We start from the raw sequence: 14,897 nt of genomic DNA on the forward strand, positions 1-14,897 counted from the left end.
ACATCAGATTGTATCCTCACCCAAAATCTCAACCCATTGGCACCACGCACAAGCCCAATTGCTGGTGCCTGCTTTTCCACCCATCATGAGCATTGCTTCCATGAACATATATAGACTGGAGCGACTAGGCTTGTATACACTGGAATTTAGAAGGATGAGAGGAGATCTTATCGAAACGTATAAGATTATTAAGGGGTTGGACACGTTAGAGGCAGGAAACATGTTCCCAATGTTGGGGGAGTCCAGAACAAGGGGCCACAGTTTAAGAATAAGGGGTAGGCCATTTAGAACTGAGATGAGGAAAATCATTTTCAGTCAGAGAGTTGTGAATCTGTGGAATTCACTGCCTCAGAAGGCAGTGGAGGCCAATTCTCTGAATGCATTCAAGAGAGAGCTAGATAGAGCTCTTAAGGATAGCGGAGTCAGGGGGTATGGGGAGAAGGCAGGATCGGGGTACTGATTGAGAATGATCAGCCATGATCACATTGAATGGTGGTGCTGGCTCGAAGGGCCGAATGGCCTCCTCCTGCACCTATTGTCTATTGTCTATATCACCAAAGTTCACATACACAAGTACTTTCTAAGTCAGTTGATTGTGTCGAGAAGTATCTTGGCTGACTTTCTTCGTTGCCACGTTCCAGGCTACCTATTGTAATTGTGGTGTCTCAAACACTAGCCTGGTGGAGAACAGTTAACACAGCGAGCTATTCAGCGAACACGTTAGCCCAAACGTTGCACTGCCCAGACACGAGAACAACAGAAACAGCAGGGCAAGGCCTCTGGTACTTGCTCCTCTCTAAATAAGATCATGATTGATCTAGTACTTCAGCCCAGTTTCTCTGTATTAAATCTAGACGTCTAACAAGCATAATCTAATACACCACATATAAAACTCTCAGCCCTGCAGAAAGAACAATGGCAAAGGACCAAGTGTGGAGTTGGTTGACTGCAATACGTGGGTCATGCCAGGATCATATTTCACATGGAAACGAAAAGACCAGCAACCGGATCTCGAACAGAGGTGACTATATTAGAAAACGATGACAGCATCCTGGAAGAGCAGCTTTGGTAATTGGTTTAAACTTAGACCCTGTCAATATACAGTGCGCGACTAATAAGGCAGTGTGGGAATGATATATAGTAAGTAAATACTAAATGCTATTTGTTAAACATGTGGTTAACTAAATATATCTGGCTGGTAAATACATTACATCAGGGGAAACACGCTGATCTAATCAAATATCATCACGGGAGAATCTGTCCCCATAGCTCAGATTTCACACACAATTCATCAGGCATCAATTACATCACTGCAGCTCACGTATGCTCGAAGCCAGATTCACGAACACTCGGCCCACCGCATCCACACTGACCGACCGGGAGCACCTGTCCACATTCATCGCATCCCCCGGCACTTGCCCCATGGCCTTCTGTGCCCAGGCAATTCAAGTGCTCATCTAGAGACATCAGCAATTCTGCTCCTGTAACATTTATTAGCCAGTGTACTCCAGGTACTCACCATGCTCTGCATGAAAAAGGTTCACGGTCACAACCATTTTCCCCAGGGTGGAAAGGTCCAATGCTAGAGGGCATATAGTGATACTAAGTTTTTTATATGCAGAGTGGTGAGGGCCTGGAACATGTTGCCAGGAGTGGGGGTGGAGGCAGATACAATGGCAGCGATTAAGATGCTGTTACATAGGCATGTGGAAATGCAGGGAATTGAGGGATATAGATCATGTACAGGCAGGTGAGACCAGTTTAACTTGGCATGATGTTCGGCACAAACATTCTGGGTCGAAGGACCCGTTCCTGTGCTGTGCTGTGCCATGCTTTATGTCCCCTCAAATCCATTCTAAGTCTCCCACTTTTCCTACATCAATGTCTTCTTACTTATCCACCTTGGATATGAAGAACAGCTCCCTACAGCCCATCCTATCAACACCTTTCAATTTCATATATCTCAACCATGTTGTCTCTGAAGGACACAAAGTGTTGGAGTAACTCAGTGGGTCAGGCAACACTATGGAGAAGATGGACAGTCGGCGTTTCTGTTCTGCGGTTCCTCGTGTCCACATGAACCTCCGTCTCTGAACCTCCACTCCAGAAACAAAACAGTTCCAGCCTCCCCTGTTTCTCCTCATAACGGGAACGTTCCATCACAGCAAACATCCTGGCATCCGCTCCAATGCCATCACATCGCTCGTGTAGTGTGGTGGCCAGAACTGCACACATACTCCAGCTGTGGGCTGACCAATGCTTCACAAGCCCACTTCCACACTTTCAACTCTTTTCAAGAATCAGTCACACAAGCACAGACGCAACAACTCTGCAGTGCCTCATCCGAGTTACTGATGCCCAAAGAAGCAGGTTGTTGGTAGGTTGTTCCACTAGAGCAAGATCCCACCAGCTGGTGTCCACAAATTTGTACCTTCCACAAGCAACCACTAGATTGCGATCTCGAATAGCACTCGATACATCACCCAGGACTAAGGAGCAATCGGTTCAAATGACAGCTTGTTCACCTGACACTGCTCTGCTGGACTGTAGTAGGGGAATGGGAAGGAATCCCAGTTACTGGTACGACTCCATCAAATACGACTCAGAACATAAACATACAAAACTCTACAACGAAAATGCTGCCAGCAACATTTTGCAGACTGTGCATGTTTTAAAAGGCACTCAAAGGAGATTTATGTCAAAGAGAAAGTTACTAATTCATGTCCATTTGATGCACCAGATAACTGTGATAGCTGTTTTCCCTAAGAAATTTCACATTATAAAAAAATACATCATGCAAGCAATTGAGTCAAAGGGTAAAGGTGGGTTAGGGGCTAGATCGTTTCGGACTTTTTCACGCAACTAAATAGTCTGAAGAAGGATCCCAACCTGAAACGCAGTTTGTCGATTTCCTACCACACGTGCTACCAGAACTGCTGAGTTCCTCTCATTTGTCTTTTGTGATCAAGAATCCAGCATTTACAGGAGAAAAGGAATAGGTGACGTTTCGGGTCGATTCATGTGCTGCCTGACCCGCTGAGTTACTCCAGCTTTATGTGTCCATCTTCGATGTAAACCAGCATCTGCAGTTCTTTCCTACACGTCCAGCATTTAAAATCCTTTTTGTCAACATTTTGGTTACTTTAAACATCTCATTGTCATACAGCGTGGAAACAGGCCCTTCTACCCAACTTGTCCACATGCCTGATCACACTAGTCCCACCTGCCCAGTACTTGGCCCATATCCCTCTAAACCTATCCTATCCACGTACCTGTCCAAATGTCTTATTTGTTACAATAGTCCCTGCCTCAATGATCTCCTCCAGCAGTTCATTCCATATAACCACTACTCTGTGTAAAAAAGTTACCCCTCAGGTTCCCATTAAATCTTTCCCCCTCCACTGTAACCTATGTCCCCTGGTTCTCGATTCTGCTATTCTGGGCAAAATTCCCTAACTCTGCATTTACCTCTCTATTCCTCTCATGATTTTGTACACCTCTATAAGATCACCCCTCAGCCTCCTGCACTCCAAAAAAAGTCCTAGCCTGCTCAACCTCTGCCTATAGCTATGGCCCTCAAGTCATGGCAACATCCTCGGAAATCCTCTCTGCACCCTTTCCAGCTTGACAACATCTTTCTTATAACATGATGCCCAAGTGAGCACAATTCTCTACAATTCAAATACAAATGTTATCAATAACATATTATGTCCTACTACATAGAGCATACAAGAAACTGCAGCTGCTAGTTTAATACCAGAGATGCTGCCTGACCTGCTGAGTTACTCCAGCACTTTGTCCCATCGCATGCTCATCTACATCAGCTCCATGGACTTTTAATTGCACTGTTAGCCTTTCCATTTTGCTGTATACTTAAACAATCTCAACATCTATCAACATTTCCAGTTCAAGACTCATTTCATAGTTTCAATGATTTTTCCAGATGATTTTCAAGTCAAGTCAAGTCAAGTCAATTTTATTTGTATAGCACATTTAAAAACAACCCACGTTGACCAAAGTGCTGTACATCAGTTCAGGTACTAAGAACGAACATACAATGGCACACAAACATAACAGCACATACATAAACAGTTCACAGCGCCCCCTCAGAGGGCCTCAAACGCTAGGGAGTAGAAATAGGTTTTGAGCCTGGACTTAAAGGAGTCGATGGAGGGGGCAGTTCTGATGGGGAGAGGGATGCTGTTCCACAGTCTAGGAGCTGCAACCGCAAAAGAGCGGTCACCCGAGCTTAAGCCTAGACGGCGGGATAGTCAGTAGCCTCAAGTCGGCCGACACGAGGGACCTGGAGATAGAGTGGTGGGTTAGAAGATTTTTGATATGGGGGGGCAAGTCCGTTTAGGGCTTTGTATGTGCTTCTTAGGCTTGACTACCTGTGACAATCAAAAAACCATTTTGGTGTTGTCAGCTGAGGGTTTGCTGGATCCTGGTGGCTAGTGGGGACACTCACTTCTTGTTTATTATTGTACTGCTGGGTCTGGTGGTTTTTGCAGCAAGTTCCTTCTACACAACTGCCTTGATCGCACCCATGTATACACAAGTGCCTGAACCTGGTCTGAGATGCTGTTAATGATACAGAGCTCCCACTCATTGTCAGCAAAGCACAGGAGGATTTATTTTTAATTGATCTGTGCTATACAAATAAAACAAAGCAGCAGTGATCTGCTGGACATGTAATAAACCATCTGTGGCACCACATTCCTTGGTGCCAAATGATTTATTTTGGTGAAGCTACAAATCTATTAATGCTGCTGTGCATCTTAAATTGTAATGACTGGGGCTTCTCTTGATTCAACAGCAAATCAAGTGGCTAATGAAACTGCAATGTCTAACACTCCCTGGACAGGAATGAACAAGATCTACAACGACGACACCTCACTGTTCTGTACAATTTGCCGGCCATTTTCTGTTGTGTGCAGCATAGAAAATCCTTTTGTCATTTAAATGCTTACATCTTTGCAAGCTCTTGCCAGTAATTTCTAGAATAGGAACCATGAGACTTTAGTCACTGCACTTGGTCAGTGCCAAGGTTATACTGTTACAGTCCTATCTACAAACCATTCACCCTTAAAGATTTAGTGCCAGCGGCAAATCTTTTCAATTTCTGTCCCCTAATCTGCACTGTTACATCTACTGGTATCAAAGCGAAAGTGGCTAAGGTAGGTGGTAGCAGATACACGGTAATGCAACACAGTTATGCTGCAATTTACACAATGGAAGATTGGTTCTGATAATGAAGGAAGGCATTGAGAAACCTAACTGGAAACAAAACTTTAATACATCTCACAAACCAAAACCTGGAACAGGTCTGCAGATCATTGAATCATTGTATTATTACAGCTTGGAATGGGGCCATTTAGCCCATTGAGTCTACACTGACTCCCACCCAGAAATCCTATACGTTCAATTCCTCTGCTCCTTCAACACACGCCTGCAAATTATTCACTTGTGCCAAATCAATTCTCATTTGAAGCCACTGATTGTTTCCAGCTCTGCAAGCAGCAAATTCATGACCTTCACTATTCTAAGTAAAATATCTTTTCGTCACATTGCTCCCTGTACATTCTGCCTGAAGTTTTAATCTGTGAACCTCATCCTTGAGCTGTCAGCTCATGCTAACAATGTCATAAGGTCATAAGGAATAGGTGTAGAATTAGGCCTTTCGGCCCATCAAGTCTACTGCACCATTCAATCATGGCTGATCTATCTCTCCCTCTCCTAACCCCATTCTCCTGCCTTCTCCCCATAATCTCTGACACTCGTACTAATCAAGTACACCACTAAACCTCTGACACCTGTACTGTACTGTATCTGGCCTTGCAGATATTCCACCAAAATCTTGCACAACTGTGTCAAATCTCCTCCCACACTTCCTGAGAAAAACCAATCTAATAAATCCCTATCCCTGTTCTCCATAGATGCTGCCTGAGCTGCAGAGTCACTTAAGCACTATGTGTCCTTAACTGAAATCCCCTCACTATTCCATTACTACCCCTAGGACATTTGTACACATTGAACTTCCATGATTTTGTACTCTTGTCTCTACTCACTGATCCCAGGGTCTCATTTGCTTTAGCAGATCAATAGAGGAATATAATTTCTGAGGAGCAGCAGTTGATCTGAACACATAGCCCACACGCATGATTGAGGCGGAGATCAATAAACTGTATATTTGCGGCAGAGGATCAATAGATTTTATGGGAATCAAGAAATTTCCACAGGAAAGCGGCAAAGTAGTTTAAGATCATCGAAGAGCTTCTATTTCCAAGATCTATATTCCGGTACATAGTCCCTTGATTTCCAATTAAAAGTGATGCATTGATCTACCAATATGCAGATACAAACAGGTTACCATCGACTGAGGCTCAATCGATGATAACTGATATTTTCAGTCAAATTCTGCAAAATGCAAGAGAGCCCATTTTAGGAAAAAATTTCAATTCATATAAAAGGATGACCCCTGGCCTGTGATTTGGTGCATGTGTGAGGGCAGTATGTTATTAGGTTTGTGGGTTAATTGGCCCCAGGGAGTAGATGTGCACATGGGGTAACTTGGGAGCTATTGACAACGTGTTCTTTGATGGTCAGCATGGACTCGGTGGGCCGAAGGGCCTGTTTCCACGCTGTATCTTTCAATCAATTTCAATCAATATCACAGTAAACTATGGTCAACAAAAAAACCTATCATTCCACAATCTTTATTCAACAATCGCAGGAGGAATCTCAAGAGATTCAAACTAAAACCAAATTATATATATTTTTTAAAGAAATGGATATCCATTGAGCCTAATGGAGTCGTGCAATAACATTGCACCATTGTTGAGTCAACTTGAGTCAAAGGCATTAATATGTTGAATAGTTGTCCAATCAGAGACTCAAATCATCAGCTTCCCTGAGACCATATTCCACCTTTTTATGGGTAGGTAGGAACTGCAGATGCTGGTTAATATCAAATATGGACACAATAGACAATAGGTGCAGGAGGAGGCCATTCGGCCCTTCGAGCCAGCACCGCCATTCAATGTGATCATGGCTGATCATTCTCAATCAGTACCCCGTTCCTGCCTTCTCCCCATACCCCCTGACTCCGCTATCCTTAAGAGCTCTATCCAGCTCTCTCTTGAATGCATTCAGAGAATTGGCCACCACTGCCTTGAGGCAGAGAATTCCACAGATTTACAACTCACTGACTGAAAAAGTTTTTCCTCATCTCCGTTCTAAATGGCCTACCTCTTATTCTTAAACTGTGGCCCCTTGTTCTGGACTCCCCCAACGTTGGGAACATGTTTCCTGCCTCTAACGTGTCCAACCCCTTAATAATCTTATACGTTTTGAAAAGATCCCCTCTCATCCTTCTAAATTCCAGTGTATACAAGCCTAGTCGCTCCAGTCTTTCAACATATGACAGTCCCGCCTTTTTAAGACACCTTTTTAAGTTCCATATATTGCTTTTACCCCAACCCCTTCCATTTTGGCCCATGTCAACTAAAATAGTTATTTTAGGACCGACACAAACTGTGCCCAACATAATGACAATTACTTACATTTATATCGAGTGCTTAAGTTAAAGCAGTGGGTTGCAAGCTAGAATTTGGACCAGAGAATCAGGGCCAAAATCCAGTTGACACCAAAGTTAAAAGTTTAAAGTTTGTCACCTTAATTTGCCCAACCAAGGATCTTTTTTCCCCTGATAATTCAGAACTAAACATCTCAGCTTTGTTCAGGAAACTTTTCACAATTGAAACCCTCTTCAGAAAAACAATATCAGAGCAGCAAATCTTTTCAAAAACATGCTACTGATGAGAGGTTCACAGGAAAATGTTTCTGTATTGAGCTTAAGACACAAGTTCACAGCACAAATGGAACTAATAACTGACTTCAATATTCTCAAAAGTGTTGCAAATATATTATTTGTACTTTGGTTAAAATGCAGATCCTGCAATTTTTCTGATACTTACTACTCGAACAAAGGATGAGACATAATCCAAAGTGGAACTTTCACTGCCTAATTTTCTTGGGATTCTAATTCGGTACAAGCCGTCTGTACCAGCCATATCCTAAGCGAAGGAAAGAGACAAAAAGTTGATCAATCACAATATATTCAGATGGGTGGATAGATGACGAAATGTTACAGTCCTTCCACTGTTCCCACAGGATTTTCGTGTGTTTTAGTTTTAGAGATACAGCATTAAAACAGGCCCTTCGGCCCACCGGGTCCGCGCCGACCAACGAACACCCGCACACTCGTTCCCATGTTATCCCAGTTTCGCATCCAACACACTACAATTTATAGAAGCCAATAAATCTACAAACCCGCACGTCTTTGATGTGTGGGAGGAAACTGGAGCACCCGAAGGAAAACCCACGCGGTCACGGGGAGAACGTAAAGCTCCCCATAGTCAGGATCGAACCCGGGTCTCTGGAACTGTAAGGCAGCAACTCTACCGCTGTGCCACTTGCCGCCCTCTAGTGCGTTTCCTGTACAGAGTCTTCAGATTCTCGACATCACCCCAAAATGCTGCTTCTCCACTGAACCATGGCCAGGGATTCCCAGGAGTCCATGGAGATGTTCTGCAAAGAAGCTTTGCACACATTATCGAACCTTTCTCCATGTCTGCCTGATAATCTCCTCACGTAATAAAGTTCAGAGTAGAGTATCGGTTTCCGGAGTCTGGCTTTGGTAATACGAACAACGTGGCCAGCCCAATGTAGCTGTCTGAGAGTAACTTGGCCTTTAATGCTGGAGGTAGTGGCCTGGTAAAGGACAATGTCACGGTTCCATTGTCCTTTCAGCTAATCCAAGGGTACAGTTAACACGATGCTAAGGTATATCCTCAAGTTGTTCTCTCCCTACTGCCACTGGTACCAAAAGCAAACACACAATCACTGTTACTTTCTGAATCTGAACTTGGAATGCCGATGATTGATAAGTACTGAAAAGTACATAACTTTGTAAATGCACACAAAATCCATCAATCACATCAAATAAACCTCACTGAAATGTTAGACTTGACAGATGTAGCAAATTTATCAACATATCAACACAAGAACATTTTTAAAACATACATCATGTTTCAAACAACTTTCTGCATAAAACAGCTATAAAATCACTATTAAACATCTGTTAAATAAATGCGGAGAGCAAAATTATTTTCCGTGTATCTTTGCTGGTCTTTACTGTATTTTAATGAAGCACGAAATAATTATCAACATAAGGAACTCAATAATATTTTGGCTGTTAGACACAAGGAATTGTAGATGCTGGAATCTTGAGCATAACACAAAGTGCTGGAGGAACTCAGTGGGTCAAGCAGCATCCTTGGAGGGAATGTATATATGATGTTTCGGATCAGGATTTTTCTTTGTCTGTAAAGGACCTCTGATCTGAAACATCACCTGTCCATTCCCTCAACATATGCTGCCTGACCTGCTGAGTTCCCCCAGCATTTTGTGTTTTGCTCAATAATAATTGGCTGCTAAATTATCTCTCTTTTTGTGTAATCGAGCATCTGCAGTTCCTTGCTTCCACAAAATGAAAACGGTGCTTGCTAATTTGAAGACACTTCACCAGCAATCGGTTCAGGAAGTTGGAGAATGTATAACCACTTACTCTGAGTTTGACCCTTTCATCCTCTGTCAGCTGCATCTGAGATAACGTGAGGGAGTTTTCTCGGCCCGGTCTCCACAGCAACGTACCCCTTTTTTTGTAACGCACGCTGTCATCTACAATGATAAAACAATCTTTATAGCTCTCTGATGGGCTGTAAACTAAGGGTATCTGAATTTCATGAAGCATAACTTCAGAAGATTGCTCTTGGAGGCCGAGTAACAATGAGGAGCAACGATGTAAGCTGAAAGTTTAATTACTGCAAACAACTGCTCTCACAGCCCAGGTCAGTCCCATCACAGCACACCACAAATGCATTCACTGCACCGTAACAGGAGGCCACACGGTACATTAAGTGCATACTAACTCTTTCAAAAAGCTACTGTTAATACCGCAGCCAACTCTTCTCCATATTTACTTTACTTTAGACTTTAGAGATACAGCGCGGAAACAGGCCCTTCAGCACACCGAGCCCACGCCGCCCAGCAGTCACCCCGTACTCTATAGCACTATCCAACAGACTTTACAGGGACAATTTAACATTTTACCAAAGCAAATTAACCTACAAGCCTGTAGGTCTTTGGATTTTTTTCTTTTTCTTTTTTAGATTTTTAGAGATACAGCTCAGAAACAGGCCCTTCGGCCCACCGGGTCCGCGCCGCCCAGCGATCCCCGCACACTAACACTATCCTACACCCACTAGGGACAATTTTTACATTTGCCCAGCCAATTAACCTACATACCTGTACGTCTTTGGAGCGTGGGAAGAAACCGGAGCACCCAGAGAAATCCCACGTGGTCACGGGAAGAATGTACAAACTCCGTACAGACAGCACCCGTAGTCATGATGGAACTCGGGTCTCTGACGCTGTAAGGCAGCAGCTCTACCGCTGCGCCACCGTGCCGCACCTATCTCGCCAAGTTTCTTTAATCTTTCACATATTTATGCAAATTCCCTTCATGGCAATCACATCACTCAGCCTATCAGACGTTCCTGTCCAATCCTAACCGACTGTCGAAATATTTTTTGCCTCATGTTGCACCCGCTTCTGTTACTCACAACTTTATTCTGTGCTCCCTGCTTAATGCACCTTTAATCACAGGAAATATTTGATGCAGACATTTCCACGGAGATAAGGGTGTCCACATGAAAACCACTGATGACCTTGACCCAATATTCATCATTCTCATCTTCCCCTCTCAACTTACCAAATTCAAACGCGTGTTCAAGGAGTACAGACACGCCTGAAACCTCAGAATCAAGAATGTCTCCAGGCTGAAAGAGAAGGAAAACATTAGTGTGTGCGTGTGTGCGCGTACTCCTGTAGGATTGTAGAACAGTGTTCAACAACAACATCACAATGGCACAGCTGGCAGAGCAACTGCCTCACAGTGCCAGACACCCATCATTTAGATCTTGACCTCGGGTGCTCTCCGTGTGGAGTTTGCACATTCTCCCTGTGCTCCGGTTTCCTCCACGTGCTCCAGTTTCCTCCCATATCCCAAAGACATGCCAGTTTGTAGGTTAAAATCATAGAATCAAACAGCATAGATTTTTTTAGAGAAACAGCGCAGAAACAGGCCCTTCGGCCCACCGAGTCTGCACCACCCAGCGATCCCCGCACATTAACACTATCCTACACACACTAGGGACAATTTTTACATTTACCCAGTCAATTAACCTACAAAACCTGTACGTCTTTGGAGTGTGGGAGGAAACCGAAGATCTCGGAGAAAACCCACGCAGGTCACGGGGAGAACGTACAAACTCCGTACAGACGGCGCCCGTAGTCAGGATCGAAACCGAGTCTCCGGCGCTGCATTCGCTGTAAGGCAACAACTCTACCGCTGCGCCTCTGTGCCGCCCTAGGGTGGCACGGTGGTTATGGAGAATAGGGTGTCGGGGTTATGGAGAGAAGGCAGGAGAATGGGGTTAGGAGGGAGAGAACGATCAGCCATGATTGAATGGCGGAGTAGACTTGATGGGCCGAATGGCCTAATTCTAATCTTATCACTTATGAAGCAGGCCCTTCGGCCCAACTTGCCCATGCCGATCAAGATGCCCCATCACCTGCCTAAGTTTGGCCCATATCCCCCTAAACCTTTCCTATCCATGAACCTGTTAACTGGCCAGTGTAAATTGTCGTAGTGTGTAGAGTGGATGGAGAGTGGGATAGCATAGAACTAGCGCGAATGGGTGATCGATGGTTAAGAGTTGAACTGTCTAAACCGTTCCAGGAACAGTTTCCCAAGATGTGTGCATGAGCAAACTCAGTTATTTTGTGAACTCAGAAAGCAAAGTTTACAAAGAGGATAGAAAAAAGTCAGTAAGCATGACTATGGTATCATCATATCATATCATATCATATACATACAGCCGGAAACAGGCCCTTTCGGCCCTCCAAGTCCGTGCCGCCCAGCGATCCCCGTATATTAACACTATCCTACACCCACTAGGGACAATTTTTACATTTACCCGGCCAATTAACCTACATACCTGTACGTCTTTGGAGTGTGGGAGGAAACCGAAGATCTCGGAGAAAACCCACGCAGGTCACGGGGAGAACGTACAAACTCCTTACAGTGCAACACCCGTAGTCAGGATTGAACCTGAGTCTCCGGCGCTGCATTCGCTGTAAAGCAGCAACTCTACCGCTGCGCTACCGTGCCGACAAAATCCAACATTTTAGCATTATGGCGTTAATATAAAACGTAGCAGAAATTGCAAAGCTGGGGGCTTTTGAAAATTGATTCATTCTTTCCCAGTTTCACTTCAAGCACTGATAAAAGATAGTTATGTCAAGAACATTTATATTTCTATAAAAATTGAAAGGGATATCAGACACGCAATCCAAAATATTTCATGTTTTAATGACTTATTTTTAAATGAGTAAAACTGGAGACTCCAAAACAGTAGGTTGAGACTTTTGGAGGCAGAAAAAGAGAAAAAAATATTAGCCTTTAGAAGACACAAGGTGCTGGAGCAACTCTGCAGGTATCTGAAAGGTTGTTGGTTTTTTTCAAAGCAGCATCTGCAGTTCCTTGTGTCTGTCTTTAGAAGTGCTGGTTGACAATTGTACTCACCCCATATATTGAGTTCCACAAACTTAATTTACAAAAACTGAATTTACAAAAGTGAATGAAAATCGCAGTTACAGATTTGTACAGAGCAGGCGAGCATTTGGCCTATCTTACTGAAGCAAGCCAAAAGTGGAGCTACAGAGCCATCCTGACTTGCCAGTACATAAATTGCCTCAAATACATACACAAGTACAGACTCAAAAAGCTGAAGCAACTCACCGGGACACGCAGCATCTCTGGAGAGAAGGAATGGGTCGACCCGAATCGTCACCCATTCCTTCTCTCCAGAGATGCTGCCTGTCCTGCTGAGTTCCTCCAGATTTTTGTGCCTATCTACAGATCTTGATTACTTGAAGCATATTACCTGATTAGTACAGGTGCCAGGGGTTATGGGGCAAAGGTAGGAGAATGGGGTTAGGAGGGAGATAGATCAGCCATGATTGAATGGCAGAGTAAACTTGATTCTTATGATCCACCACCGAAATCCCCCTCCCCACCCGGAAGTCCCCCCAAAGGTGCTGCTCTTGGCAGGATAAGGCAGATCGGTGGACCGAATCTGCCCTGTGGCCGGGGCTCTTGAACTGGGGGCCAACCAGAGCCAGCAGATCCATTTCCATAGCTGACTTCCGAGGCCGATTTTGATGGGCCAAAATCTCAGCAACTCAGCTGCCTAGACAGACCATTCCGGTACCATTGGAATCCTCTCCAAGGCTGTGATCTCTGGTGGTCCAGCAAGATGGATAATCCAGAAAGACTCTGGAACCAAGGATGCCAGAAAATCGATGGCGGACCAGTATCTTAAAACAATGAGGATTTCAGCTTCAGCCACCCTTTCAGGCAAAGACTTCCTGAAGACTTCCTGAATAGCCATGATCATATTGAATGGCGGTGGTGGCTCGAAGGGCCGAATGGCCTCCTCCTGCACCTATTGTCTATTGAATACACTTAAGACATATTGAGTGAAAATATTTTTTCTTCACTCCTCTGTATCCTTTGTAATTAAGTAAAACCCATAATAGCATGTTATTGATCACTGTAAAGCAAATAAATTCTTCATAGTCAACCTGCCCAGGCTCCTCGCAATTTTGTGCACTTCAATTAACTTTCCCCTCGCTCTCCAACACACGTGGGACAATTTACACAGGGCAATTACCCTACAAACCTGTCCATCTTTGGAATGTGGGAGGAAACGGGAGCACCCGGAGAAAACCCACGCAGTGTGCTGAACATGACGCCAAGATAAATGAATCACATCTACCGGCACATGATCTAGTTTAGTTTAGTTTAGAGATACAACGCGGAAACAGGCCCATCGGTACACCGAGTCCGCACCGACCAGCGGTCCCCTCACATTAACACTATCCTTCACACACCAGGGACAATATACATTTATACCAAGCCAATTAACCTACAAAAACGTACGTCTTTGGCATGTAGGAGGAAACCAAAGATCTCGGAGAAAACCCTAACGTCACGGGAAGAACGTACAAACTCCGTACAGACAGCAGCCGGATGGAACCCGGGTCTCCGAAGCTGCAAGCACTGTAAGGCAGCAACTCTACCGCTGTGCCACTGAGCCATCCTCCATTATCCCTCTATATCCCTCCATTCCCTGCATAATGTGCCTATTTAAAAGCCGCTTAAACACCACAAATGCAACTGCCTCCACCACCCGTAACCCCTAGCAATACGTTTCAGGCACCCACCAATCTCTGTGTAAAAAAAACTTGGCCCCACACATCTCTTTTAAACTTTGTCCTTTGCACCTTAAAGCTATGCCTGCTAGTCTTTGACACTTCTATTCTGGGAAAAAGATTCTGACCATCTACCCTATGTATGCCTCTCATAATTCTATCAGGACAGGAAAGGCAGAAAACAGAGTGCCAGTATGTGCTGCACTCAGTTCTGCATTGAACTATCAGAACGTGCACTCGATTCTAATGTTCAGAGTTGGAGGTAAGGTATAGCGAGCGCTGAAGGTAGATACAAAATACTGGGGTAACTCAGCGGGGACAGGCAGCATCTCTGGAGAGAAGGAATGGGATTCTGCCTGTCCCGCTGAGTTACTCCAGCATTTTGTGTCTACCTTCGATTTAAACCAGCATCTGCAGTTCTTTCCTACACATAGCTAGCACTGAGGAATTTAAAGATGGATATCTAGCTGGAAGCGTTGCAATTATTAGCATAATTG

The 14,897-nt window shown here is 44.2% G+C and overlaps 1 protein-coding gene across 1 annotated transcript in view; it reads right to left on the bottom strand.

Annotated features, from left to right (window-relative positions):
• Positions 1-14,897, bottom strand: part of emc10 (ER membrane protein complex subunit 10) — a 60,029-nt gene that overhangs the window by 33,443 nt on the left and 11,689 nt on the right. The window contains exons 2-4 of the mRNA XM_078395367.1: positions 10,835-10,901; positions 9,629-9,741; positions 7,977-8,075 (exon numbers count right to left, since the gene is read on the bottom strand). Of these exons, the coding sequence (XP_078251493.1) occupies positions 7,977-8,075; positions 9,629-9,741; positions 10,835-10,901 (279 nt within the window). The remainder of the gene's footprint in view (positions 1-7,976; positions 8,076-9,628; positions 9,742-10,834; positions 10,902-14,897) is intronic.

This window comes from Rhinoraja longicauda, unplaced genomic scaffold (assembly GCF_053455715.1).
Source record: "Rhinoraja longicauda isolate Sanriku21f unplaced genomic scaffold, sRhiLon1.1 Scf000504, whole genome shotgun sequence".
Classification (NCBI taxonomy): Eukaryota; Metazoa; Chordata; class Chondrichthyes; order Rajiformes; family Arhynchobatidae; genus Rhinoraja; species Rhinoraja longicauda.